At 45.0% G+C, this 27,118-nt stretch overlaps 1 protein-coding gene across 1 annotated transcript in view; it reads left to right on the top strand.

Annotated features, from left to right (window-relative positions):
* Positions 1-26,746, top strand: part of T265_11224 (hypothetical protein) — a gene marked incomplete at both ends in the record, with an annotated part of 31,548 nt that extends 4,802 nt beyond the window's left edge. Inside the window, 11 exons of the mRNA XM_009177826.1 lie at positions 1,129-1,336; positions 2,036-2,188; positions 2,410-2,725; positions 6,722-7,004; positions 7,445-7,552; positions 9,230-9,339; positions 11,598-12,226; positions 16,962-17,543; positions 18,523-18,981; positions 23,389-23,774; positions 26,353-26,746. Coding sequence (XP_009176090.1) covers positions 1,129-1,336; positions 2,036-2,188; positions 2,410-2,725; positions 6,722-7,004; positions 7,445-7,552; positions 9,230-9,339; positions 11,598-12,226; positions 16,962-17,543; positions 18,523-18,981; positions 23,389-23,774; positions 26,353-26,416 — 3,298 coding nt within the window. The remainder of the gene's footprint in view (positions 1-1,128; positions 1,337-2,035; positions 2,189-2,409; positions 2,726-6,721; positions 7,005-7,444; positions 7,553-9,229; positions 9,340-11,597; positions 12,227-16,961; positions 17,544-18,522; positions 18,982-23,388; positions 23,775-26,352) is intronic.
* Between the last annotated feature and the right edge of the window lie 372 nt (positions 26,747-27,118).

The raw sequence follows: 27,118 nt of genomic DNA on the forward strand, positions 1-27,118 counted from the left end.
TGAAAATGCTTGGATGACACGTGATATCCCTTAGGAGTAATTGAAGAGTCATGACAAAAAAGGCTTTGGAAAAGACGAAGAATTCATATCCCGGTCATAACTTAGCGTAATCAAGCTTGCACTCCTCTGTTCGAACACCATGTCGAGGCTGTAACCGCCGAAGGCCGTTTTACTTCGCGCATTTACAGCAAACTACGATCATTGATTTCTAGCTTTGAAGGTAGTGGTAGTTCGCAGTATTCAACTGGGTTTAATTCAAAACCCTCAGATTCATATTTCAGAGCTCATTTTTTGAACCACAAACTCATGGAATGATCCTTCTACCGTGGTAATGTGTGCCTTTTTTTCGCAAATTCGAACCGTCCAACCAGTCTGACTTAAATAGCTTGTCAAGTCCGGATGAAAAAATCGTTCAGTTGTAACACCCTTTTGGTGTTTAACTGCCATGCCACCAGGGGGGTGCTGGGATACTGCCTGGACAGGGGAAGTCGAGAGGCAGGGGTCACGTGGAAGGGTCAGTGGCGTCGCCTCTCATACATGAAGGTTCATCATCATCATCATCATCGACAGCATGACATCAGTGTTCAACACCGATGCTTCACTGCCATACATGAAGGTTACACTTACATGATTATCCGTTTGTACTTTTATGCACGATTCAAACTTCCGTGGCCATACGAACTGTCTCGCACGCTGGTCGCCGATTTTCTACACTTCTGGTTTGCACACAAAAAATCATGTTTTCATCCCGATACGTCACCACGTGGTATGATGTCCACAGAAGTGAGAAATTCAGGTTATCACTAGCTAACACCTGTCACGGAAAATGTGATCTTTGTGAAGGTGTTACACTTATTCATGAGCTTGTTGAAAGGGATCTATCTAATTGTTTTATGAGTGTGGAGGGTGAACAAATTTGATCTGGCAACCACAGACAAGAAATGAACTAATTTGAATACTTAGGTTGCAAACAGAACCCTCCCTTGATGGTTTGCGTTCCACAAAGAAGAAGAATTGCTGTGTCAATTGAATTCCCCCCTAGCCATCTATTTGTCTCTTCCCTACGTTTGCTGGTACACTCGAGCGGTCTTGATACTGATGATACGGACCACCGATTGTTTCTTGTAGATTCAACGTGATTGATATGAAGGTCAAACGTTTCTACGAGGTACCAGAATCCAACCCGGGCCTGAGACAAGCCAAAATGGAACACTATTTTAAGCATGTCTACCATTCGAATGCTATCGAGGGTAACACGCTAACTCTCGCTCAGACTAGATCTATTTTGGAGACCCGATTGGCCGTTGGAGGGAAGAGTTTGATGGAACAGAATGAGGTATGACAGTTTACTCCTTACTAAATTACCTGCTGTATAATGTTATTCTTCAACCCACTGTGCTTCACCAGGCCGTCTCATATTTCGTTTGGTACGATATTCGAGATATTGCAGTATATTTTCATGGAGGAAACTGGAAGACTGCGCCTACTTACTGAGAAGGGTGAGACCGACTTGTGGGTTGTCGAATTTTTTCAGCAGCTTTATGAGTAGAGTGTCACGTGTACACCTGCTACCTGTGTATGTTGCCTTCCATCTTCTGCGTCTGTCGAGAAGATCGGAAGCCGCCTTTTCATGATCGTGTGATTTTTCATTGGGGTCGTTTACCTTCTTTATGGCTTTTCAACTTGTCAACTTCGGAGCTTATCATTACAATTCTCACTGGAGTCCAAACTCCACTCATTTTGTGTCTAAACTTCTGGGAATTGCTCGTTGTCGTATTTTTTTTTATTGTGAACGCTTCAAGTTAGCCGCCCCATTATTTTATGTTTGAGCGTCTCCGCCCATTCTCCAATACGTGTTCTGATAAAGGTCGACCAATTCACTCAATAGCAGGCGTTTACTAGCGTCGTACCTTTCGGACGTTTTAGTCAATCATCTCCAATAGGTCAATCAAATTTCACGCTATCTGATCACACATTCTTATTGAAATGTCACCTCAGTTGTCAGTGAATTTAATTGATCTGTCTTCTCATTCAGGTGCTTGGTCTGGATGCTGCTCTGCGTTACATGAATGCTACCTTGCTCCGGGGAAAGTCCAGGCCAGTCACGCTCGACATCATTCTTGAGCTACATAAGCTAGTTTTAGCTTATGTGGATCCCAGTGAGGCTGGACGTCTTCGTCGGACGCAGGTAAGCCTCGTTGCTCTATCCAAGAAATAACACCAAGGAAGGTAGTTGACCTCTTCTGAGGGACTATCTCTCCAAAGGAGAATTTGTCCGCCCCATGTATATCCATCCTCAATTACGTTTGTTAGGTTTCCCGGTGTAGTTTGTTTGGATCGATTATCTCCTTATAAGTGTTCGGTGAAACTCGTTTACCGTATCAACTATCCTGCCCTCCACCGCCATAGGTGTTCATCGCTGATCACCAGCCCCCTCCGCCTGACGCGGTTCCGCAACTCATGTTGGATTTGATTGATTGGCTAAATTCAGAGGAGTTGTTAGACGTGCATCCGATTGAACTGGCCGCACTGGCACACTGGAAACTAGTCTACGTACATCCGTTCTACGATGGGAACGGGCGAACTGCTCGGTTGCTCATGAATTTCATCCTTATGCGTGCCGGCTTGCCCCCAGCGATTATCCGCGTTGAAGATCGTCCGGACTACTATGAACATTTGAAAACGGCGAACGACGGTGATGTACGACCTTTCATCCGTTTCATCGGTGAGTATCCTTGTCACTTTACCGTTGTGTCTATTGTGATTCAGCCATTAAATTCTTCATCGGTGTCGTCCACGAAGTGCGACCTCTATGCAACGACGGCTGCCTCGCCAGAAGGCACCGGTTGATACCATTTCATATATCGTACTCCATTTGGGAGAGTAGAAGTGCTCTGAACCTACTCATCTCAGCTGATTCAACAGGAATTGTTAGAACTCGACTGAAAATTCATAACGTATCTGAGGACCCCTTAATCAATTTCCTGCTTACACAAACGTACCAGGGGATTCTTTCATCCTGAGTGTCTCTAAGATTTGCATTCTGCAATGTTCCTGCGTTGATAATCTTAACTTCTCCGCTCCTTGTTTTTCCTCCGCAATGTTTTCTTTTTCAGTGGAACAACAACCGGTTTTCACTCTAGGTTCTCGCATGAACTTAGTCGTCGATTATGGTTGCCATACTCATTGTCAACACCAAGGTGGCAAAATGCCCAAGTCCAGAGGGACAAGCGCTCCATCAATAGAATAGTATGCATTTTCAGGGTCATCCACCTAAGTTGGAACAATTATGGTTGCCATACTCATTGTCAATACCAAGGTGGCAAAATGCCAAAGTCCAGAGGGACAAGCGCTCCACCAATAGAATAGTATGTATTTTCAGGGTCATCCACCTAAGTTGGAACAAAGCTTTTATTTGCCCCTCAGGCCACACCACTTCTAAAACAGCCTTGCTGTAAGCATGCACGATTATAATACTCTGAAGTTCAGGTCAACCCGACCTCTACATAGTAACACCCCATATGCAACAACCTCCTTTTTGGACGATGGTCACTGTCCAAATAGGTAGGGTCTAATGACAGCCAGCCGCATTTAAGAGGACGGTGTAGTGCGTGAATTTCGAGTAGACAGTGGAGTAGCGGAGGGGCTAAGTACTTAGTTTAGTGGCAGTTAATCCATCTGTTACTACAGGATTTAGTTTATCCGACTCACTCACTACCGACATCTGTCAACAATCTCAGTTCGACCGGTTGATCAGTCCGTCTATGGGAAATGATCGTAGTACATTACTGAGGGCTGGGTTTCTTATGCTCGGGAATACTGTCGGATCAGCTGTTTATTCCGACAGGCAAAAGTGAAATCTGGACTGACTTCACACCCCCTGACGCGTTCACTGTCGCATCCCAGGTAGTCACAAGAGAAGCACCGATTTGCCGCTGTTAAACGTCTCTATTAAGCAAACCACGTTTTTATCACTATACCGACACTTCCTCGACTCTGTTTCCATCTCTGTACTGGTTGTTGGTATCCGCTTAGTTGTCATTATTTCAGATCTTAAGCACCGATATGCCGCTGTAAAACGTCTCTATTAAGCAAACCACGTTTTTATCACTCTACAGACACTTCCTCGACTCTGTTTCCATCTCTGTACTGGTTGTTGGTATCCGCTTAGTTGTCATTATTTCAGATCTTGCTGTTGTCTGTGTCATCTGGCTGCTGTTTGTTCTCCGATTGTTTATAAGCGAGGCGAACCTTGCTGACTGGATGACCTTAGCTTGCGTTGACCTTCAATCGTACGTTTTGAAATATCCGGACGATTGGTTCGCATAATTTTAGCTGTGTTCGAACGGCTATTTGTTCATCGTGTTGCCTTAAAAATCAAATTAAATCACAGCTGTAGCGCCATTTCGATGCCTAGCTGCCATGCCTACGGAAGGAGGAATGAGGAGTGGGATACTTCCAGCTTACCCAAACGTAGACAGGAGAAGTCGGGATACTGAGGTTGGTTTCCACCCACGGACTCTCCGGTTCGTAAGCACCTTAACCACTGAACTATCTGGAGCTCTCCATCGCTTCCTAGCTTGCAGCTTTGGAAAAACGTCCATTTGTGAAAGCTTTATGCGGGTCAGGTAGTTGGGGCGCGCTTTGGTCGTAATACTTCTTCCGAGCTGACTACCTCAGCTGCAATTTCTCAGTAATATGTGCATTATCCGATGGCTTAGACAGAATAGCTTCTCTTATAATGAGTGGCACCGTACGACGCTTTGTTCGGTTAAACATTCTTTGGACGGACTTGTGTCCGATTTTTGCAGCTGGAATGCCTCGAGGATCTACCAACCCGAAATGCGGGACCTGAATATCGAGCCAGTGTCATGATATGCATTTTCATTTTAACCGTTAACTACTTTGCCATTCAGTCGGCTGTTGTGCGGGTTGCTAGTACGATGCTCAAATCCCTACTCTCAACTGAATTTTCAAAACTCCTCACTTGCAAACTGCGGCCTTTTGTCTGAGTACCGTAATTCTGAGATACTATGCCTAACAAATTGCAAATGCATCCGACTGACGGCTACTGTTATGTTGGTGGTTGTCAGCGCCTCAACCTCAACGTAGTCAGTTCTCTGTGGGTCGATATCGCTTCTGAGCAAACACAAACAAATACACCGTAACTATTTGACAGGACCGAGTGCACTTCTCGCGTTGGTTGATCGCCTCTTCCGAGTGCTTCTGGTGATTGCTCCGCCTAACCCAAACTGCATTATATACTTCTCTATTTAGTGGTCACACCTGGCTATTGAAACAGTTTCTGGGCTTTGAAAATGTTGATGTTGACACCGTAGTGTCAGAGGTAATTCCGTCATCAGATCTGGTGTCAACTTCCTCAGTATCACCATACGACCGCCCTTAAGCCGCACGTTCTGTTCCACTGATAATTGGTCGCGATCGTTGCAGAAAACCTTCGCGTACTCTTAGACCGTTGCTTTATTTTGTGAGTGGTCGCTTTTAAGCATTTAAGTCAGCTCTTCCATGATGGGGACACATTTGGTTGTCTCCTTGAATCTTGAAAAGTTAGCTTGGGTCATTGTCGTGAAGTCTGCCTTGTATACGAGTTCGAATTCTGGAGCTCTAACCTATTGGTCCGAACACCGCTATCCGTTCGGCTGAATCACCTCGTCATTGTGCACTTTTTTTTACAGAATTCGGAAATCAGTTTTCGTTCCTTTCCTGTGTTATTCTGTGGATATCCTCTGTAGTGCTACTTCCCTCGGGATAGTCCGATTCTCCTGCAGCTAGAGTACTCCCTTCGTCCCTTTTCCGTGGGCCGTTCGAGTGCCTGCACCCGCATCACGATCGAAATTATAGTTCAGGTGCAGTACCCTTTGGGTGTTTGATGTGGAACAGGTTACCAGGTTACCCAAACCTATACAAGATCTCTGATGTGGAACGGGTTACCAGGTTACCCAAACCTATACAAGACAGGTCGATATGCTGCAGTTGGGCTTGAACCACGAACCCTCTGGTGAGCATATCGGCGCCTTAACTACTGAGCTATTTTGGCTTGATCACAAAATGTTATTCAACAACTTTCTTCGAAAACTTTCCATACTTGCCAAAATTGTGCATGTATTTGCAACCGTCGAGTCCTCCTCTTCATTATTAATCAAAATAGATAGTGTTTGCGCATTTAGGCTTTGAGAACATGGGACAGTTAATGAGTCGTCACTGGAGGCGTCGAGCAAACTGATCACATCGCTCAAGCGTGAACATGTTCGCCTGTGCAGACGTGAAAATTCAGATGAGTCGAGCATATGCCGGTTGACCACCTCCGTGTGGAACGCACACCGGATCGTGTTTGAATGGAACTGTTTGCGTTGAATATTCCGGAGACTCTATTTTAATCCTTTGACAGCTTACTGTGGTGTGGTGGCCTAGAATCTGCACTTGTTTTGAGCTAGATAATGCAGGTACTTTCATGGAACATGCTATATTATTACACATTCCAGTGGATTAGGATTGGGTAGCATTTGTGAGCGTTGTGAATTCTCCCTGAGAGGCCAATGCCTCTTCGAATTTTGCAGCTTATTAGGCTACCTTCGATTTTCATGATCCAACCGTGAAGTAAAACCTGCGCAACTTTGTCCCTAGTTGTTTCGTAATAGTGTGAAGAATGCTAATTTTTACCAGTAGTTTCTAACATGGTTATCATCTTTCCACATTGTAGCCACTTGCACAGAACGCACTATCGACGAATATCTGAATGCAGCGCTTGGAACAACAGCTGTTTCCGGGACTAAGCAAGCACCGCGGATTGAATCGACCCTGCCATTAACCACAGACTACGCCATCCCTGCCGAATGTCTGGATCCGTATCACATCAGCGAGTGGCCAGGCAGCCAAGACCCATCGACTGACAAGCACGACGACGCTCAGGTTAAAGACACCCCAGTTCTACCATCTGTTCCGCATCGAAAGCCTTCACGAAGGTCTTCTATCACTGATGACATGTTACCCAGTGTCATATATCTGGGTGGATAGAAAAGACTTTGCTCATCAAATCAGCCCGACTTCGCGGAGCTCGTTTCCGCCATGTGCCTTCTGCTAACTGTGATCCACTTTGAAGCAGCAATCAGATATTTACTGCTCCGTCTTTCACCGCGGCATTTTAGACTTTTCTCCTTTTTTCTATTTTTCCCACGTTCCACAATCCTTTTCCTTCGTTCCTGTGCACCACGATTATCAAAAATCGAATTAATCTGAATTAAACCCACCCAAATCTGTTTGTATTATATTGTTTTCTGTTCAGATACACAACTTTTTCAGGTCTCAGACTCTGTTTTTGGTGTCTTCATTAGTTTGCATCTATGCAACCTCAGCATTTCTCTCCACTTATTTCACTTGTGTTTCAGCTTACACTCTCTTGTCGATGGAATCATTAATCGCGCAGCCAACTTCTGCCGAGTAAATTAACCATGTACGGCGTGAAGGAACAGGTAGAGAAGTTTCGTCGCCAACTTCGGGCTGTTCACTTCGCATACGATGTGGATTTCCAAGGGTAAGAGTGTCCTTCCTTTGTTTGATCGTTTATGTAATATTGAACTCCCAGGGTCTTAGAGCGGAGTTTTTTTAAATGTATCACTACTATCCCAACTACACCCGTCTTTCCTAAGAATCGCCTCTGGAGAATCCAAAATGGTCTTTATGGAGGTGGAGTCAGCATTCATCGTGCTCCACTTTCGTTGCCCTGTTGCTTGGTCCATTACAGCGGAAAATCGCACCGTTTCCTCATCACAAGATTACATTACTACCCACGACTGAGCTTACAAATAGATTTACCCTTTCTACAAACCAATTTCTCCTCGAGGTGCGCTGTGCCAAAATGTACCATTGAATAGTTTTCCGAAGGTCTCATTCTACTGGAGGTAGTGCGGGACTAGTCCATTGGGCGAATGGTACTGCCTAGATGAGGTATTAGCTCGAGGTAACACATCAGTTTGATCGCGAACCTAGTGACCAGCATCTCAACTGCTCCTCTGTAGGCTTTGGCAACCAGGAAGTATCTCAGCCCTTGTGCTTCTATCAGGTGGCATAGGAGCTATGCACTGAAAGAACGTTGCAGCCGATTATTATTAGTAGTAGTATAGATGTGGTATATCTGTCCAACACACATATTCATCCCTATCATCGACGACAGTACACCAGCAATACATACTGATGCTTAACTACAATATGATAATGAGAAGAAAATACCCAAATCAAGTGGAAAAACAAAAATAATTTGGAGGGATGCCTGCAAAATTTCCTGGTGTCCCTAGAGAAACCGATCAAGCACAAAGTGCTTTTATTTTCAAACGGCGCTAAAACATATCTGACACAGCCAGGTGGCTTTGGTGCAATCGGTCCAATATCCTTTGCGAGCGTATTCTGGAAATCCTAGTTGAGAAATGATTGCATGCTCGCCGTTTACTTCGGCTACTTGTCATATCTCATGAGGTTTATGACCACCTGCGGGGAAAATCACATAGGACGTACTAAGATCTTATGTTTGACCGCAATCACTTCCATTGAGCGCCTACATACCGTCGCCTCAGAGTCACAAGAATTTTGCCAACAACAGATTTGTGTGGAGGGCGACGCTTCCTTCGGTGAATGATGAATTGGATCGCGCGGTCCCAGCCACAAAATAAGATTGTTTGTTGCCCAGGCCTAGAAAGAAGCAGTCGAGATGCCGCGGTTGAGTTCGAACCACGGACCTTCCGATCAGCAGTTTCACGCCTTACTCACTGTACTATCTCGAACTCAATAGCACGCTCTTGCCCCATCACCAGTCCCTTTCGGCGACCCAGTCTCCTGGCTAGATAAGCATCCCCATAAGCCTGTATTCGTTTCCATGGAACCGCTCGCCGTATCATAAATCTAAAATTATGTATCTGTCCCTCTCCTTATGACGGCACTCGAACCGCCGCGTTGCTCACCACTAAAGTTTTACTCCAGGCGATTCAGCATCCTGACCCGTAATTTATGTTGAGCCCCGTTTTCCTGTTATCTTAACCCTTTGGAGTGAAAGGACGCGTCAATGGAACAGTGAACAAATTTTTTATCTCATTTTTATCTCATTTTAGGATGGTTCTGGGACAACCAGCATTTTCCTGTTATCTTAGCCCTTTGGAGTGAAAGAACGCGTCAGTGGAACAGTGAACAAATTCTTTATCTCATTTTTATTTCATTTTAGGATGGTTCTGGGACAACCAGCTGCTTTTATCAGTTTCTACCGACGACTTCTGTGCGATCACAGCACAAAATTGACGAAGCACTTGGTCGACAAAGGGTTCGGTCTCTTAGGTACGTGTACTTGGTTGAGACTGAAGACCGTTTTAAGATTCCCTCTACGTTTCGCAATTTTCACTGCTTGCCGATGTGATCTTACCCTAACCCAGTCGTGTATATTGTGTAGGGTTTTTATGGCTCAGATCGTGCAAAAGTTCGATTGCTTGTCTGGTGAGCCGGAAAGTTTGGTTCCAAACATTTCACCCGATATCCGGTAGTGAGTTTTGTGGGGCGGGGAGAAGGTAACGCTAGGTTCACTCTGCGGGAATCATAAAAATGTATATCTGGACTGCGGTGACCTTTCTTTAGTGCAAACACTCGTGGGCACCTCTCCACAACAACATTCTGTCTCGTCATCATCATCGCTAACAGCAATACTAGCACTTCAGTGTCATACAACCAAGTCAGTTTGTTTGAATGGAATCTTTTAATGGAAACAAGATAAAATCGGACACGGAAGGAGGATAGCCTTTTATTGCGAGTTTATTTGTTAGCAAACACGAAGTAGGCAGTTACAAGCCATCAGACGCGAAAGTAGACATCTCGTATGCACATAGTTTTTTACGCGTTCTCATGAACTTTCCTGGACATTCATTGACTATTACACAATAGTAAACGAGCACTGCAAAGCGGCTCCACAATTTCCACCATAAACTTCACCTTCCGTCAGATGCGGGGGCGGAGTTTGGACACCAGACCATAGACTACTCGCATGCTTCATCGACAGTATACACCGCTGCAGAGGTAGCCTGTCACGAACACTTGAGATTCCCACACGTCCAACACAGTCATAACCTGGATAGAAAATGACAGCCACTGACCTCAGCCGGATACAAGCATTGTCACTTGGGACCCCTCCTTGAAGGCGAAAGCATCAATGTCCGTCATTTCCTTCTGCCATGTGCGATTTTCGTCCACCTCTAGGTTTTCGCCACTCCGAGTTAGGCATGGAGAACAGTGCTACTCTCGGTAAAAGGGTAATACGTAATCCGTGACCCAGCAGCCTTAGCGTGCATGTTTGAACGCATTCCTTGAGTGAGGTAACTTCTTCTGTGTTAGGGATCCGTCCCCTAATCAGTTCGCTGCAGATACACTGATTCCAACCGAATCCAGCTATTGTTCTGAGACTCGGTGGTCAGGTGCCTGAAAACATCTCAGTTCTGCTTGAATTGTTCAGTTCTTGCAACCGCACAACAATACAGCCTGCACCGCAGTCTGATACATTCTTCCCGGTGATACGACTTTCTGACGACACAATTTGCGTTAATGGACAAAACAATCCTGCTGTCTGAGATTTGTGCGCTGACTTCGTCTGTCACACTACAATTAATCGTTCACCGTGAACAGCTCGGAAACGTTATCAGTACATCCAGATCCGTGAGCTTCAGTCACATTTTGCTTTATTTCACCACACTGTGGGGAAATGTGAGCGTGTTTAGTTCTTTCGATCTAACTCGCCATCAACTGATGTTGAACGTTCCAACTTTCTTTGGGTTTATCGCCTCGTGGATGCTTCGATAAATAGGCTTTCAAGCTTCAGAAGAACAACTCGTAGTTTAAAGTCTCGAGTGCTCAACAATGTTCCCCGCTACCGAACGTCGAAAGCAATAGGTGGTACGTTATTTCTGGTCTCACTCATGCTCAGTGCGGATTTCAGTTGGTTACCAGTCGCTCAAATATGCCTCGACGGGACCACTTGGCAAAGCTGGCCTTGATCGGTTTAAAGTCTGATTACTACTCACTCGTCGGTCAAAGCATCATTTCACTTGCGATTCAGCTGTCTAATCTCATTCACCTACAAGTTTAGAAGTATGAATGAGTACCGGGGAAAGGTGGTCAAAAACAGCCCCTCACCAACACAATGTCTCTCGGAGAAGCTACTTTCTGTAAAATTTGTCTTCCCCTGGTCCTCATAGAACTGTAACGATGTGGTCAAATCGAATTCAAAATGTTCTACTTCATCTTAACCATTATTTGCTGAAAGTTAAGCTGATTTCATGGATGCCAGGGTTAGCAGTAGTCCGGGAGCGGCGTTTCAGTGTCCATTTCTGGTTCAAATCGCAATCTTATTTAGAAAGAAGTGCTTCGGTGAAGGGTACTTAAAAATGTAGATTTTGAGTGTCTCATTATTGCTAGCTCGGGTGGGTCGGTCAGATGATGGCTAATCTGTTCGCGGATCTTGGCAACGCGTTTTGGTTTGTAAAATGGAAAATCTATTTGTTATTCAGTCAGTATCGTTGCTTATTGGTTCCCGATTCACATCTGTCCTATAGGTTTGACGGATGATCGCTTAATGGAGTCCCTTTACCGTATCATGCGAGATTTGCTCAACACACGAGCCCCGATTACATTGGCGCAGTTTTACAGTCCTGGGTTCAAGGAACGGAAACTGGAAATGGCATCCATGTTGACCGAGCGCTTGTGTTCTCTTCTCCCTACAAAGCTTTCTCAAAAGCCAGGCCCTCAACGCCCAACCAGCACAAGCGGTAATCCTAACCGTGTCATTGAAGTTCGCTCTTTGCCCGTCCGTGACTACGTTCAGAGGGTGCGCAAGTGTCACTCAATCCCTCAGGTGTTACCTGACGTTCTCCTACCTACCTCAGACCCCACGGTAGATTGTGCTCTTGACCGCGTGACCATCAAGAGTTCAGACGGCATAGGTCGTTTGCTTGATGCAAGACAATCATCACATGCTGAAATCGGTTCGATCGCCTTTCCTGAATCACGTGTTGCAGGAGACTGCAACGATACCCTTGGCAGTCAGTTCCAGAAACCGGAGGTTACCTTCGATACCCATGTGTGGGGTGAAGAATCTCACAATCAGGTAACTCAGCCGAATTTCGGTGAACGTTGCAGTCCTGGAAATCGAATAGCCAAGCAACAAAAGAATCAATGTTCCACTGTGAGCACTTATCCTTTTCACTCCTTTGTTTTTCATCCTTCAATGTCTTAACTATAGCTCGTATTCCGATTATATGAGTATAAAATTATACTGAGCATCTTCAACGGTACGTATTTCTAACAAAAACTAGGCTCCTTGTTTTGGGTTTGGCTTGTACTTTCATCCAACTTCGGTCAATCTCCTATGAGTATTCATAAGAAACTGAGTGTTATTCGGGGCAGTTCAAACAGATCAGCGACACATTGCTCTAGGAGATTGTATCTTTCTATCTACGTCATCAGTTGGCACCTAGATGCTTGAAAGAAGGACTCAGTCATAGGCTCTGTCATTCCTGATTACTGAATGGGTATTAACAGATACTGCGTCCTAAACGAACGAAACACTTTAAGGAGCTGCAAACTGCTACACTGTTAATTTACGATATGTTACAACCCTAATACTTGCTTCTGGTGCTACCTCGGTTGACCGCGAAACTTTGTCAAAGCTATCTACGTAGGCGAGCAATTTAACCATTAACTGCTCCACTCTGTGCTTCAGAATTCTCTTCTATTTCACGGGCTTCTGCCGAACAAATATGCCTAGTTTTTAAGTTACTCTGTCTCCAGGTGTTAAGGTAGTCCTGGCAGTTGTATAGGATGTGTACTTTGTTTTTATCTATTTGGTACATAAACGGACGCGATTCCTCAATGCTTCTCGATTCATCAAGCGACAAAGTCCGGAAGCCGTTCCTCTCACCTGATTAACAAACTGCTAGACGAAACAAAATGGCAGCTGATAGTCCCGGTATTAAAGGGACGCACTGTACACCGTACAGGTCAGTTCTCTGAATGTTTTGACTTCCACTCGGAGGTTCTCCCCCACTATCAAAATCTCAGGTGCCGAGCCTTCTCTAGCTCAACAGTGGTTGGAAACATGCTAAAACATGCGAAACATGCTACTCGTGAGTAGCAGAGATTACTCGCATTTTTTGTTATTCGCGCGACTGGTCTGAGAAACAGTTATGTGCACCTCATTTTATCGCCCATAGTTTCACTATCACTATGCCGTAATAAAGTTTTATCTAAGTAGGCGCGTAAATGAAGAACAAAATAAAGTGGCAAATACATCATATGGTCATTCACAACGACCATGCGGAAATTTAAAAATTGGCCGCTTCGATTTTGCTATCACTCTGAACTGATGGTACGCTGACGACCGTGCCGAACTTTCATAGTCCGTCTCCTCGTTAGCCGAATTATCCCCACCCGCCGTTTGACCGTACTTCTTGGTTGAAGATGTGACATTTACTATTGGCGTTAGCTTTCTCAGGTGATTTCAACGGCTGCCAACGAGGTGAACTATGAAAAGCGAAGGATTCAATCCATGTTAAGCGCGCTATCGGCAGTTCCCAGCTCATAAAACACCACGGCACTTCATCTTCTACAATCCAAGATGCCCAAGTTTACAACTCATGCTGTCAAGAATCGAATGAATGCGATCTGAAGGAACACCTGTCATTACATGAATTGCCTCGTCATAGCCATCGCATGATCTGGTATTTCATCGCGTCAGTAGGCATATGATGACCGCCTGAAAGGGAACATACATCAGAACGTCTTTAGCTACCGAAAATCAGTTGAAGTACAATCGTCATTCGCCCTTGAGACATTGAGAATTAGCTCTAGAAGCATCGAAGGGTACGGAAGGGTCTCTTTTTTGCATCGAAGGAAAACATCCGTGCTCTCATTGAAGCTCCCAGTGGTAATGATGATTTCAGTCGTCATACACTGAACAGCTTTTTCGAAACTGCCCACCGTGTTCTCATTGGAATACTGTCACGCTCATTACACATCTGTTGTCTTTGTTGTGGCTTGCAGGCTTTTGAATACAGAAAATGTACTATAACTATAATGGCTTCTCATCTACTCATCCAATTTTACTGTGGGCTAAAATGTTTCGTCGGAATCTGAACCTGCCGATGGCTTCCTTATTGCAATTTAAGGCAACACGTTCGATTTCAAAACCGTCATCGCTTTGTCTCTCTTCGTCACCACGGCATCTGGACTTTGGCAGTGATTGATAGGGGAAAATATTAACCAGGGTCCTTAAACCTCGACAAAAATATATAGCAAAACGTTATCAGGAGAACCTGATGTTGACAACAGTGGTATTGGCTGCGGACTTCGCCATGGTGGAGGGGTGGCTATCGGACATCTAAACTTCGTAAACCACGTGAAGGAACGGCCAAGATCCGTTGATTAACTTTCCTTGCTTCGATACTAGCTCTTGATATGTCCAGCCTGCATCTTATTCCAGAATGTGAGTAGAACTACAGGAAGGTGAACAACGTCACGTGTGATAGCGTGAATATTTTTCACAACGTTTCACTTTTTGCATTGAATTTTCTGTCCTACAAAATCCAACATTAGGAATAATGATATGACTTACGAATTAGTTTTTACGTATGTGCATACAGCATTGTTGCATGTTGTGACGAGGTAACAGACAGAAAACCTGTGCATTCACAATTAGTTTGTCCATCATCAGATCGCGGAGCGGGTAAATAGGTAAATGAACGACTGGACGATTGATTGACACGATTTGTGGGCTGGGTTACATTTATCAGTTTGATGACTCGGCGGGAATTATTGTGTGCGCGGAAACCAGTAACAGTGTCACGTTTAAACTGTTGAGTTGGGCTGAAGGCCAATAACGGGTGCGGTGGTGGATTGAGTAAAACAGTGGAAATTGAATAACACGCGGTTGACCGTTTTGGTGCCATATTCGTGTCGCCGGTTGGACGTAATCGTACTGTATCATGAGGAAACTCGCAATCCGTCTATTTTTTTACATTTCCTCGGAGACAATGAGCATCGCTTATTACCCGAATTCGAACTGTGAACTTGTCAAAAGTTGGCTACAACAACATCACACTATAACACGCCAATATACTTCACCCGACCTCAAAGGAAGTAAATCTACGCGACTTATGAAAGAATGTCTGGGTTTAGTAATAAGCCTCAAGTACACAAAGTGAGCGGCTTTGAACTGCCAATGCTGAGTGGCTTTTTGGTTCACCTTCCGGTTACCTCACGATTTCACACAGACACCTGATTTTTATTTGCTTTTATTTTCATCTCAACATTTGATATTTTGAAGATCTGGCGATCAATTTCTTCCGATTGCCGATTGTCTCAGATCTTGACTTACCGGTTGAGCCACCCCCCTACATCGTCCGCTATCATTCGACGGGTTTTTTACTTCAACCTGCTCTTCAAATCACTCACTCACTGAGGTCGCTCCTGTCGCCTCTCTGAGATCGAGATAAGTCAGTGGTTAAAATGCGAAGTTACTGATCGAGAGGCTCGTGGTTCGAACCTAACCTTAGCATGTCAACTGTCCACGCTTGGACAGACTGGCGCGGTCACGGTCATCGTGTTCCTTTCGGGTGATATGGTATCTACACACCGAAATCGTGTGTGTGGCTGATTGATTCTTTGCCTGTAGGTTCTTGAACAGGAAAAGCTCGGACGACTCCTTTGTCTTTCATGTTTATATCCTGTGAATCCGTTTTAAGGCCTTAATCCTTCCACCATTTCCAGCAGGATTAAACACATGTAATCTGTGCATCCTCTATGCCTTATGTATCTTTTCTGAACTCACCAAGTCACAGGTCAATGTGTATTTTCCTTCCTGGTGCGCAACTAGGTTATGTTAGAAAAGGGGTATCCTCCAGTAATTTTCTCCAGGATTCGACCTTCCTTATTTTCTTGTCACTGTGTAGCACATTCGGCAACCACTAGAATTTTCGATTGAGATTTCGTCCTGTAAGTGAAATCACTCTCTACTGAAAAGCCAAGTACGGTACTGTACTGTGCTGTACTGTACTATACTGTACTGTGCCGTATGGCTGTGTATCCTTAGTGGGAATCACCAGCAATGCACACCTCACGAACCTCAAAGGAGTTTCGCATCTGCAACCTCTGCGTTAGTAGTTCAAGCACTTAGCAGTTCGGTCACGAGCGGCTGATCAGAAGTGCAATTAACTCACACAGGATGTAGCATGCATGTAGCCATGCATCTTTCAATCATGGAATCCACATCACGTGGTCACTTGTAGACTGGTTCTTCATGTTTAGTTGGTGGTCCGCTCGCCGAGCTTGGCAGTTGGATTGCAAACGTTTCATCACCGGTCGAGGTGACGTCCTCAGTGCAGGATTGAGTGGGTCTCATGTGTTGACTTCTCCAATGGCGTTTCACTCGTCGTGCGAATTATTTTTCTGAGCTGCTTATCAGTTGCTATGGATAGATTTGGTATACCGGATCCGTGTGCCAACTAACACGATACAGCGCATCACGTCTATCTTCTCTTCATGGAGCCTTCATAAGCATGCACTACTGGTGAACATTCCGGCTTTCTAAGCTACTTCACTGTCACTTTGGTCAATCATTTATTCAATATTACCAGTTAATTTTCAACAGAATTTGGTTAGGGTTATGGGATATATTTTAATGAAAGCGTCAGACCATTCGATTTCTGTGCATTCCGTTGATTTACTCCGCCAGATGTTTTCGGAATTCCTCAACTAGCAGACACCGTCTCTTCCTCAAATATTGACGTTTAGCTATAAAACACTGCTTTCTAAGCTTTCCCGAAGAAAGCTGAACAGGCTCGGTCCTGTTGGACTGCTGGTTACACTAAGATGTGTCATACATTCAGGTACGTGACAGAAGGCCCTTGTCAGTCCTTTCACAGATATCCATTCGTCGCCATGTTCGCAATTTAGTTGCCATTAGTACTACTGTTTCATACCTTTGTCGCCTGAAACTTATGGTATCCCATTCTCCTGTTCGTTCCCAGTTCTCGGCCATGATTGATTCTGTCGGACAAATGAATCAATCTCAACGGTTGCAATCGGAGTGTAGCGGTTATTCTATGCCCTATGCAAAAACTGGCAACTCTTATTATTTGCTGAACAGCAATCCACGACCATATTGCTGCAGTAGCTCGGTTCCGAAGACCGGAAAACCTGTCCCTCTCAGTAACAACCGTCCACCTGTCAAGCGGACCACTCTGGCTGCGCGTACAACAGTCAGTAGTACTCCTAGCTCTAGGATGTCGTCGTCCTTGCATCGTTGGCCTTCTGGACAACACCCACCTACCGAGGACGAACCTGAAGCTCCAGCGATGACGTCGCCTCGTGATCCAATGGAGGAAATTCTAACCTCTCTTTCAAAACTGACTGGTAAAGTGGATACCATGTTGACACGTTTGACCTCCTTGGAGCTACGACTTCCACGGGTGGACCGTGGCCTGAGCACTGCTCGTTTTTATGAGGTAAATTCCTTGGCGCTCTTCGTGTCATCGAGTACTCAGAACAACTGCGTTGATAGTTGACGATACAATATATATTCGGGTTCCGTTGTCCGGTAGGTGTAATTCATCTTCCCCCCCCCCCCACCAACCTTCAAATGGGATTCGGGCAGGATCTTGAGATTGGTAACTATCGTTTCCGGATTCATCTGTTAATGCGTGGTTTCGTTTTTGAAGGTCTTGTATTCACCGTATGCCTGTTCAGTTAAACAGCCTAGTGCTAGATGCTGCAACAATAAATTCTAAGTGTGGTTAGCACATTAAAGCAACGCCTGTAAACGCTGGACTGTTTTCAGAGAATGCAACTTATCCTCAATAGACAGTTAGTCGTCACATTCTGCAGGTCGCAATAGCTGAGGTAGCTAGCTACGCATGAATCATGCTATGGGTTGGGCGTTTGATTCGAAGCTTTTTACCGAGTAAAAATTATCCGATGTTGTCAGGTCTTGGCCTATGGATGACCTCTGAAATTCCCAATTATGATACTCCGGGCATGCCGCCGCTACTGACTGTTTTATTAGGAACAGCTAAACTGGATACTGCATACCGAAAAAACTTCAGTTCAGTATTCAGTCAGTGTCACCCCGAGCTTTCGTCTTCAATATATAGTTTTCCCACCACCTGTTTGGTGCCATTTCGTGTCTTGGGTGGGATAGTGAGCATTTCCAGCACGGAACGATTGCTTCCCTATTCATCCTGTTGTCGGAGAACGGAACCGTAGGCCCTGGAAACAGATTTATTTTGATAGGGGATTGCAGTTGATCAACTGATCGCCTATATAGTTAACACCTATGAATAAGTTATTATTCGTATCTCATTTTTTCTCGCCTTTAGATCAGTGAATCGCTGCCGAATCCCTCTTTCCTTCTTTCAACGTCCGTCTCATATTGTCATCGCATTGTTCAATAACTCTTGTTACTTTCGAATGTCTTCCCTCACACAGTCCAATAGCAGAGATGCATCGGAAGAACCGAGGTCCTGCAAACCAGGAGAAAAAGTTTCTGGTGGAAATGAGCCGCGCGTTTGCCCGTCTGGGCGTGCAGAGTTCTCCCTGATCCCTTTCACAGTCGCCGCTACAGGGCCGTGCTCTACAACACTGGTGGAATCCACCCTGACCTACCCGAAACCACAGTTAACCCCTCCCTCCTCTCAGACAGCATCCAGTACGACAACCACTGTGGCGGGTACGCCGCGCCCGTTCACTCCACTGCCAATGAGTCCCAGGACTTCGGTTTATCCACAAACAGTTCGCGCATCACCCCTGGGTAACTCAAACACAGCCAACGCTCCCTCCAAGCAGGTTCCGTCCGTTCCAGCTAACCGGTTGTGCGACGACCGGACCTCTCCGTGGAAGTTCGGGAAACACATGTTCAATGAAAATCGCCGTGATACCAGTTGGGCTGTACGTTCCATACGTGGCTATTTCAGTAGCTAACTGTTTGGTACTCGAATCACCAAAAGATGCACATAGATCATTTGCCATTTGCATACACATGAAAACTAGTTGCACATTTCCATGACGATCTGAACGTGCACCCAGTTTGATTTGCTTTGGAGCTTCTCTGGGAACTTCTTGCCGAGTGTCCAGATTTGCGGTTATGTTGTTGCAAGACATCTGAAAGGTGCGTGGCCTGGTGTGATAAACATGCCTCGATTTCCTGAGCAATGGTACGTGCTAAGCTGAAGCGATGACGCCTAAGCATCCCAGTTGAACACCTGTTTTCTTCCTTTGTTAGGCTGCCATACCGTAAGCGACCAATCGTCAAAGCCAGTCTAACTGTAGGTTTTGGCAGATATATTGCTGGCGAACCCATCCCTCATCGGCTGGTTTCAGTAGGAATTTGGGCACTTGAACGTAGAATGAAGTAATACAGTTTTCGCACTTGATAGTGCGTGTCGATTTGGTATCTGTTTGCGATGTGATCCTTGGCGATAACTTGTAGTTCCACTTGTCATTGGGTCTCCAACGCAGTTCAGAGTTCACCCATTGCTTATCTCTTTTGTTCCCAGAAGCTCGGTTGATGTCGATTTGTTTAGGGATTGGTTCCCCTGAGGCACTGTTTCTAGTAAAGCTCGCTCTCTCATCGTTTTTGCGTGGACCATTAACTGGGCGTTAACTTGATTAGATTGATGTCTTCGTCGATTCAGGCAAGTGACACTGGGTCATACTTTCTGCTGACACACCTCATCATCATCGGACACGGCAAGCCTGATTGATTCATTTTTGACAATTTATTTAATGATGGCAATCTTGTTGGTAGATTGTGCAGAAAGAAGGGCGAACTAACTAAGTGCAAGGAAGTGAGATACAACCCGAACTCTCAAATGACAAACCAGGTTAAGTGGAGGCATCTTCGCGACCCACCAATCACAGTAGAGAAGCAAAATGGAATACTCACCCAACAACTCACCGATGATGATTCTTGATCGAGACATCTGAAATTTAACTGCCAAGACCAACGACCATGCTAATTCACTCTTTTATGGTCATGCACAGCAAACTGTTTTTCGTCGTTGAAATTCAACATTAGTGAACTAGTCAACTGAATCCTTGTTCAAAACTGGAACTACCTAAGTGCAGTGATGGATTCGCTCAATTTTCATTTAATAACCTAAAAGTTAAAAAGAACGGATAGTTCATATAGGACATTTTTTGTTGATCATCCTCCAACACAAACGCACAGTATGGTTCTGTCCGGATGTCACCGATTAGCGTGGGATTTATTTATCTAGATGTGGCTTCCTAATCATGATGGGACAACGCACCTATTTTACTGATTGATGGGTGTTATTACATACTTGTATTGTTATATAAGAGCTGGACTTCCGATGTGATTGAATGCCTTCGGGGTGTGACTGTGCTTCATTCGGCGAGAAGTTCCTAGTTAATGTCCACCCGACCTTTGCACGCGTTCGCGAAACTTTGCTGTATTCTGGTAGTCCCTGCAGCTTTTGACGAGGCATCTGATAGCACCTCCTTCCTATTCTTATGGAGTTGACTTTATACTCAGATGCTCTTAATGTCTGTTCATGAAGCATATTGGTCCATTGGCGTGATGCAATCAACAGCTCGTGTAGTACGAACCAAAACTTTACTATAGCCGGCAGTGTGATAGTCCCGCCTGTACAGACAGCAACATCAAACTGCCGAATAATCTATAAGAAGTCGGAGTAATAATAAGAACACAATTGGGGGAGGATCTAGTCATTATTCTCCTGGTCCCGTCTGAGGATCAGTCGCTGTCGTCGACACAGGTGGTGAGGTTGGATTGCCGTGATGTTTTGTTACGTCACCTGATATCCCAGGTAACAATGTTTACACGACCGCATCCTGATGACCATTAAGTGGCTCTCCCACCGTTGCCATGTTCCGTCATATAGCTCATTCCCCACTGTTTCGCATCGCCTTAGAAGGGCCCACAGTGCCCGATGCTTTCAGTCAAGGCGTTGACGGATTGCTCATCATCATCATCATTATCAGCTGTAAGCGCAGCTGGTTTGCTGGTAATGACCTTCATACTTCGCTGCCAAGTCATTGTTTGACCGCCTCTGGCTCTCTTCCACCCTTCACATGGTTTGGCGAAAAGAGCCCTTCGAGGAAATCGGTCAATTGGCATACGCAGCACGTGGCCAAGCCAACGCAACCTGTGCAATGAGATCAATTCATCCATCGAGGGTGAGTTATTTCTCCCGAATACCATTCGACGTACTTCAGAATTGCTGATCCGGTGTTCCCACCAGATTCGGGCAATGCTCCGAAGACATCGATGGTCAAACACTGAAAGTCTTTTGACGTCCTCGGCGCGCAGCGGCCAGGCGATGACGCCTAAGCATCCCAGTTGAACACCTGTTTTCTTCCTTTGTTAGGCTGCCATACCGTAAGCGACCAATCGTCAAAGCCAGTCTAACTGTAGGTTTTGGCAGATATACTGCTGGCGAACCGATCCCTCATCGGCTGGTTTCAGTAGGAATTTGGGCACTTGAACGTAGAATGAAGTAATACAGTTTTCGCACTTGATAGTGCGTGTCGATTTGGTATCTGTTTGCGATGTGATCCTTGGCGATAACTTGTAGTTCCACTTGTCATTGGGTCTCCAACGCAGTTCAGAGTTCACCCATTGCTTATCTCTTTTGTTCCCAGAAGCTCGGTTGATGTCGATTTGTTTAGGGATTGGTTCCCCTGAGGCACTGTTTCTAGTAAAGCTCGCTCTCTCATCGTTTTTGCGTGGACCATTAACTGGGCGTTAACTTGATTAGATTGATGTCTTCGTCGATTCAGGCAAGTGACACTGGGTCATACTTTCTGCTGACACACCTCATCATCATCGGACACGGCAAGCCTGATTGATTCATTTTTGACAATTTATTTAATGATGGCAATCTTGTTGGTAGATTGTGCAGAAAGAAGGGCGAACTAACTAAGTGCAAGGAAGTGAGATACAACCCGAACTCTCAAATGACAAACCAGGTTAAGTGGAGGCATCTTCGCGACCCACCAATCACAGTAGAGAAGCAAAATGGAATACTCACCCAACAACTCACCGATGATGATTCTTGATCGAGACATCTGAAATTTAACTGCCAAGACCAACGACCATGCTAATTCACTCTTTTATGGTCATGCACAGCAAACTGTTTTTCGTCGTTGAAATTCAACATTAGTGAACTAGTCAACTGAATCCTTGTTCAAAACTGGAACTACCTAAGTGCAGTGATGGATTCGCTCAATTTTCATTTAATAACCTAAAAGTTAAAAAGAACGGATAGTTCATATAGGACATTTTTTGTTGATCATCCTCCAACACAAACGCACAGTATGGTTCTGTCCGGATGTCACCGATTAGCGTGGGATTTATTTATCTAGATGTGGCTTCCTAATCATGATGGGACAACGCACCTATTTTACTGATTGATGGGTGTTATTACATACTTGTATTGTTATATAAGAGCTGGACTTCGATGTGATTGGATGTCTTCGGGGTGTGACTATGCTCCATTCGGCGAGGAGAAGTTCATAGTTAATGTCCACCCGACATTCTCCGCACGCGTTCGCGAAACTTTGCTGTATTCTGGTGGTCCCTGCAGCATCTGATAGCACTTTCTTCCTCCTCTTATGGAGTTGACTTTATACTCAGATGCTCTTAATGTCTGTTCATGAAGCATATTGGTCCATTGGCGTGATGCAATCAACAGATCGTGTAGTACGAATCAAAACTTTACTATAGCCGGCAGTGTGATAGTCCCGCCTGTACAGACAGCAACATCAAACTGCCGAATAATCTATAAGAAGTCGGAGTAATAATAAGAACACAATTGGGGGAGGATCTAGTCATTATTCTCCTGGTCCCGTCTGAGGATCAGTCGCTGTCGTCGACACAGGTGGTGAGGTTGGATTGCCGTGATGTTTTGTTACGTCACCTGATATCCCAGGTAACAATGTTTACACGACCGCATCCTGATGACCATTAAGTGGCTCTCCCACCGTTGCCATGTTCCGTCATATAGCTCATTCCCCACTGTTTCGCATCGCCTTAGAAGGGCCCACAGTGCCCGATGCTTTCAGTCAAGGCGTTGATGGATTGCTATTCGCAGTCTACTGCTGCCGTCATTAGACTGATGTTTGCGACAAACAACTCCATTTTGCTCTGTTTTCCGTTAACATGGCGATCACGTTATTGCTGAAGTAAGGTACCCTAGAGGCCATTATACATGGTAGACCCAGTTATTAGGTTATTTTCTACTTATAGGATCCATACTTTTAAGCCATAAGTTCATTCATAGTCCCTTTTTTATTGTTGCTCTTGTCCAGAGTGCTTCAGGTATTGAAGAAACTGCCCAATCATCCAGTAATTTTCTATACACACAAGCCAATATTGCTCACAACCAACTCAATGCCAAGGGACAGAAACAAGCCTCAGCTGATTTTACCACCCATGTCAACGCCACCAGTCTTCCTGTCTCACCGAACCAACCTTCGGTCCAATCAAACTTCCAACTAGACCCATATATAGGACGCTTCAAAAGGCCTGCCTTGTTTCGGCATACAGACTCGTTTGAATACTCTGCGAACAATAGCTTAGAAAACCGACCTCCATCATCCAGATTTGTTGAAGCCGGCAAAGAGTCTGCCGATTATGAACACGCCTCCAATGTCTCGGGTACCTACCGTGCTCAAGTAGACCGGATCACTACCATGTGAGTAGTTCTGTTTTTATCTTCATAACATTCCGGGTCACTTTTTTCCTCATCCCTAAACGACTACCCAGCAGGACGTGGGGCCGGTCCGTTAATGGATTTGTGTCTGGCACCAATCGTTGCCCCATTAACACAGTAGCCACGAAGTTGAATAAATGAACTCATCCTTTGAACGTTTGCAGTGGGAAGCATCTGCCAGGCTCGTAATCTCAACCTTTTGTCCTTACCATTGGATGTAAACAGTGTACCTGTTTGCAGTGGTTAAAGCTGCCATAGTTTCGTTTTTCTGGCGAACCAGGAAAGTCGGGGAGTGGCTAGCTACACATTGGAGGAAACTGATGGTACCACTGTCGTGTGGATACAGAAGTTACTGAACTTTTCATTGGAGAGATGTAGAGGGCAAGCTATGCATTGACGGCAGCAGCTTGGCATGGCAATCGGGCTCCCAAAGGGCGTTACGGCTGCACATCACTGGCCCGGCGGTTGGCCCATGTCTTCCGATGACCCCAACCGTTGATGTATTCTGTCTCGAAGTCCCCATTCGAGGAGACAGCAATGATAATGGCACCTGTTTTAATGTCGAGCTGCATCGAGCTTGATTGGGTTGGATAACCGAATGCCAGGGAGATATTTGTTCACTAGAATCCAACCCAGCAAAGCGCGTTCGGCTGTGCGACTGAATGCAATTTCAACGCCATGTATTCCATGGATCACCAAATCTGAATCACCGGACGCACAAAAATTGAAATGTGAAAACAGCTTTCTCCTAGACCTTTTAAGGTGTGTGACACAGTATACATCAACGTTAAGAACGCGCACTGCCCGGAGCACCCATCTGGTTAGACGCGCGGGATAGCTTGGCCCGAGAGTAGGGGGAATCAAGCCTTATGCTGCTGCGCATTGAAGATGCGTTTCGAGCCGCATCAGTGTCGTGGCAAGTTTTATTAGATATTGTATAATGTGTCGGTGGTCACGGTCAGCCATTTGGTTCTTGGAGTTGGTGGTTTCTAAGATCAACCTTTTCAGCTCCTCTGCGGGAGTAAGGCAGCATTGTTGCTCCCATAAATACGGACATGCTGTTCGTCTACAAGAAACGACTTATTGCATCCACACTCTTTACACAGAAGACAAAACGATCTCACCCACAGACCTCCCAATGCAACGATTTCCCGCAGCGCGGGGTCTCGTTACTCTTAATCTGTCTGCTGCCTATTAACCTTCTTGATATAGTTACACTTTGTAGATCGAAGTTCCAGACAAAGGTCATTGCGTCATACAAGTCCTACCATCACGTTAAGGTGGCAGCTTCAGGTCAAATATAGGCGTAATACCTTCCTGTACCTACCTGTACTATGCGATTCCGCGGCCGACTGGATAATTTCACCCGGTAGTCATCAGCGATTATCCAGAGGTATGCAAATGTCCAAGATTTAGATAAAGATATCGTCGTCTCGGTAAATAATCTAACGTAAGTGCAGCCTGTTCCTGACGATGCTTCCGGTTGAATAGATGAGGAATTGTTTCAGGATAGGTGGACTTCACCTCTTACTGATCGATCGAACCAGTCCACTTGAACCGAGTTGACGTTTTATGTACTTGAGCTCTGTTAGTCGTCTCACTACTGTGAACACGCTTGTAAGGGGTGACTGGAAAATGGCCTTTGTGCCTCCTTAGGCGAAAATTGAGTAGGCAGCTTCTACTCCTCATACTACTTGTCATTAAGAAATGCGCTCAACTTCCTAGCTTCATCCTATTCATGGACTCTTCCTTGGCTCCATAGGTCAGCCACTACATCAGTATACAGCCACTCAAAGCTAAAGGGAGCTGTTGGTTTAACAGCTGCGTTTAACACCTCTCCGAAGGCTGTGAAGGATGAAGAATGTGCGCCATCCGATTTCTCAACAAAAATCACCCCTAAATGTGAATTAATGTCCTGCTGAGTCACGACAGGAAATAAGCGACTTTAAAATTAAACCGAGCGCCAGACATTTAAGAATAATGATCAATTAGAAAAAACTTCAGCAAAATTAATGTAGAATATGGACCCTTTTGATTTAAACATATGTGCACAGGGCCATCGCATTTTAACATAAGAGATTTCCTTCTAACTACTAGGGTTTTGGTGAAAGTGGCACATGGTTGATAAGGATCGTATCTTATAGACGATCATTTATGTGTTGAATCGCCAATCGGTTGATCCAAGCTACATTTAGTCCATGTTTGATGGATGGGGAGTTTGAGAGTCCTTGTAAGCCTCATCACACCACAGACTATTCGCTACTGGAATAACCACGCCATGAAAACTGGCCAAGAAACACCTCCATCACTCAGCAACAGTTGCTTGGCTGCTCTGCTGGTATGCTCTTGTCTGTTGTTGTCTTCGGTTTACCCGCACCATTAATGACATTGTGTCAAACTGGGTAGTCTTGTGTGTTCTGGAGTTCTAAACGGACCTTGTATTATGCAAGAAAGTTGAACCAGAATAGATTCATCCAAAGTTCGATAGAATGAGCAATTCAGATATATTTTCAAAATTTCCTACAGGCGAGTGATGGATTGTTATCCTTTTTATTTATAGGTTAGCCGAAACTCAGGGTCTTCTGGAAACACAACGTATGAAAGTGGTCAACCGGGCAGCATGAATCAGACGTATGGAAGAAATGTCTCTCAGGCGTTAGCATTTTCGGAGGGTTCTGTCTATCCGACGGTCTCTGATCTACTCTCGGTATTATCTTATCTACTTTGGACTGTTTGTCAGTAGTTTAAAGTAATATGTTTACACTCTGCCTTGTCGCAGTTTTTTTCATTTGCACTCTATTTTCCCACGCACCTCTACAGTTACCGCCGGCCGGTTCATTTCTTTCGCAAGGGATGTGTTGTGTAGGATTCAGTGAATCCACTTTTCTTCTCTCGATTTTTCCATTCAGTTTTCTCTGTGCCATTGTGCGGTAAAATTTGTGATGATGTAGCTTTCGATTTCCAATCGGTTCGTTTTCGATGGTTGTTTTTCCTCTCTCGATTTGGGATCTCATAGGTCATACGGAGACGGAGCGCTCTGATTGGCCGCTTCATCTGACCTAAAATCTCGTTTTCGCGCATCCAATGGATGTGTATAGGCGTTACTAAATGAAGTCGTCCCATGGTTTGGTTATCGGACTGCTACGGGAATTGTGATTGTCCTATGTTGTCCAGAACTGCGTGAACTAATGGAGCTCGACAGACAAAGTTTTACTCTGTGGGCCATTTCTTGGTGATATTTCGTTAAGGTGGCTCTACAAGATGACATGGTCGCAAAACTTAGTAACGGACCTTCCCCGTAAACAAGGTCGACTTAATGTTGAAAT

Source organism: Opisthorchis viverrini, assembly GCF_000715545.1.
Source record: "Opisthorchis viverrini unplaced genomic scaffold opera_v5_477, whole genome shotgun sequence".
Lineage (NCBI taxonomy): Eukaryota > Metazoa > Platyhelminthes > Trematoda > Opisthorchiida > Opisthorchiidae > Opisthorchis > Opisthorchis viverrini.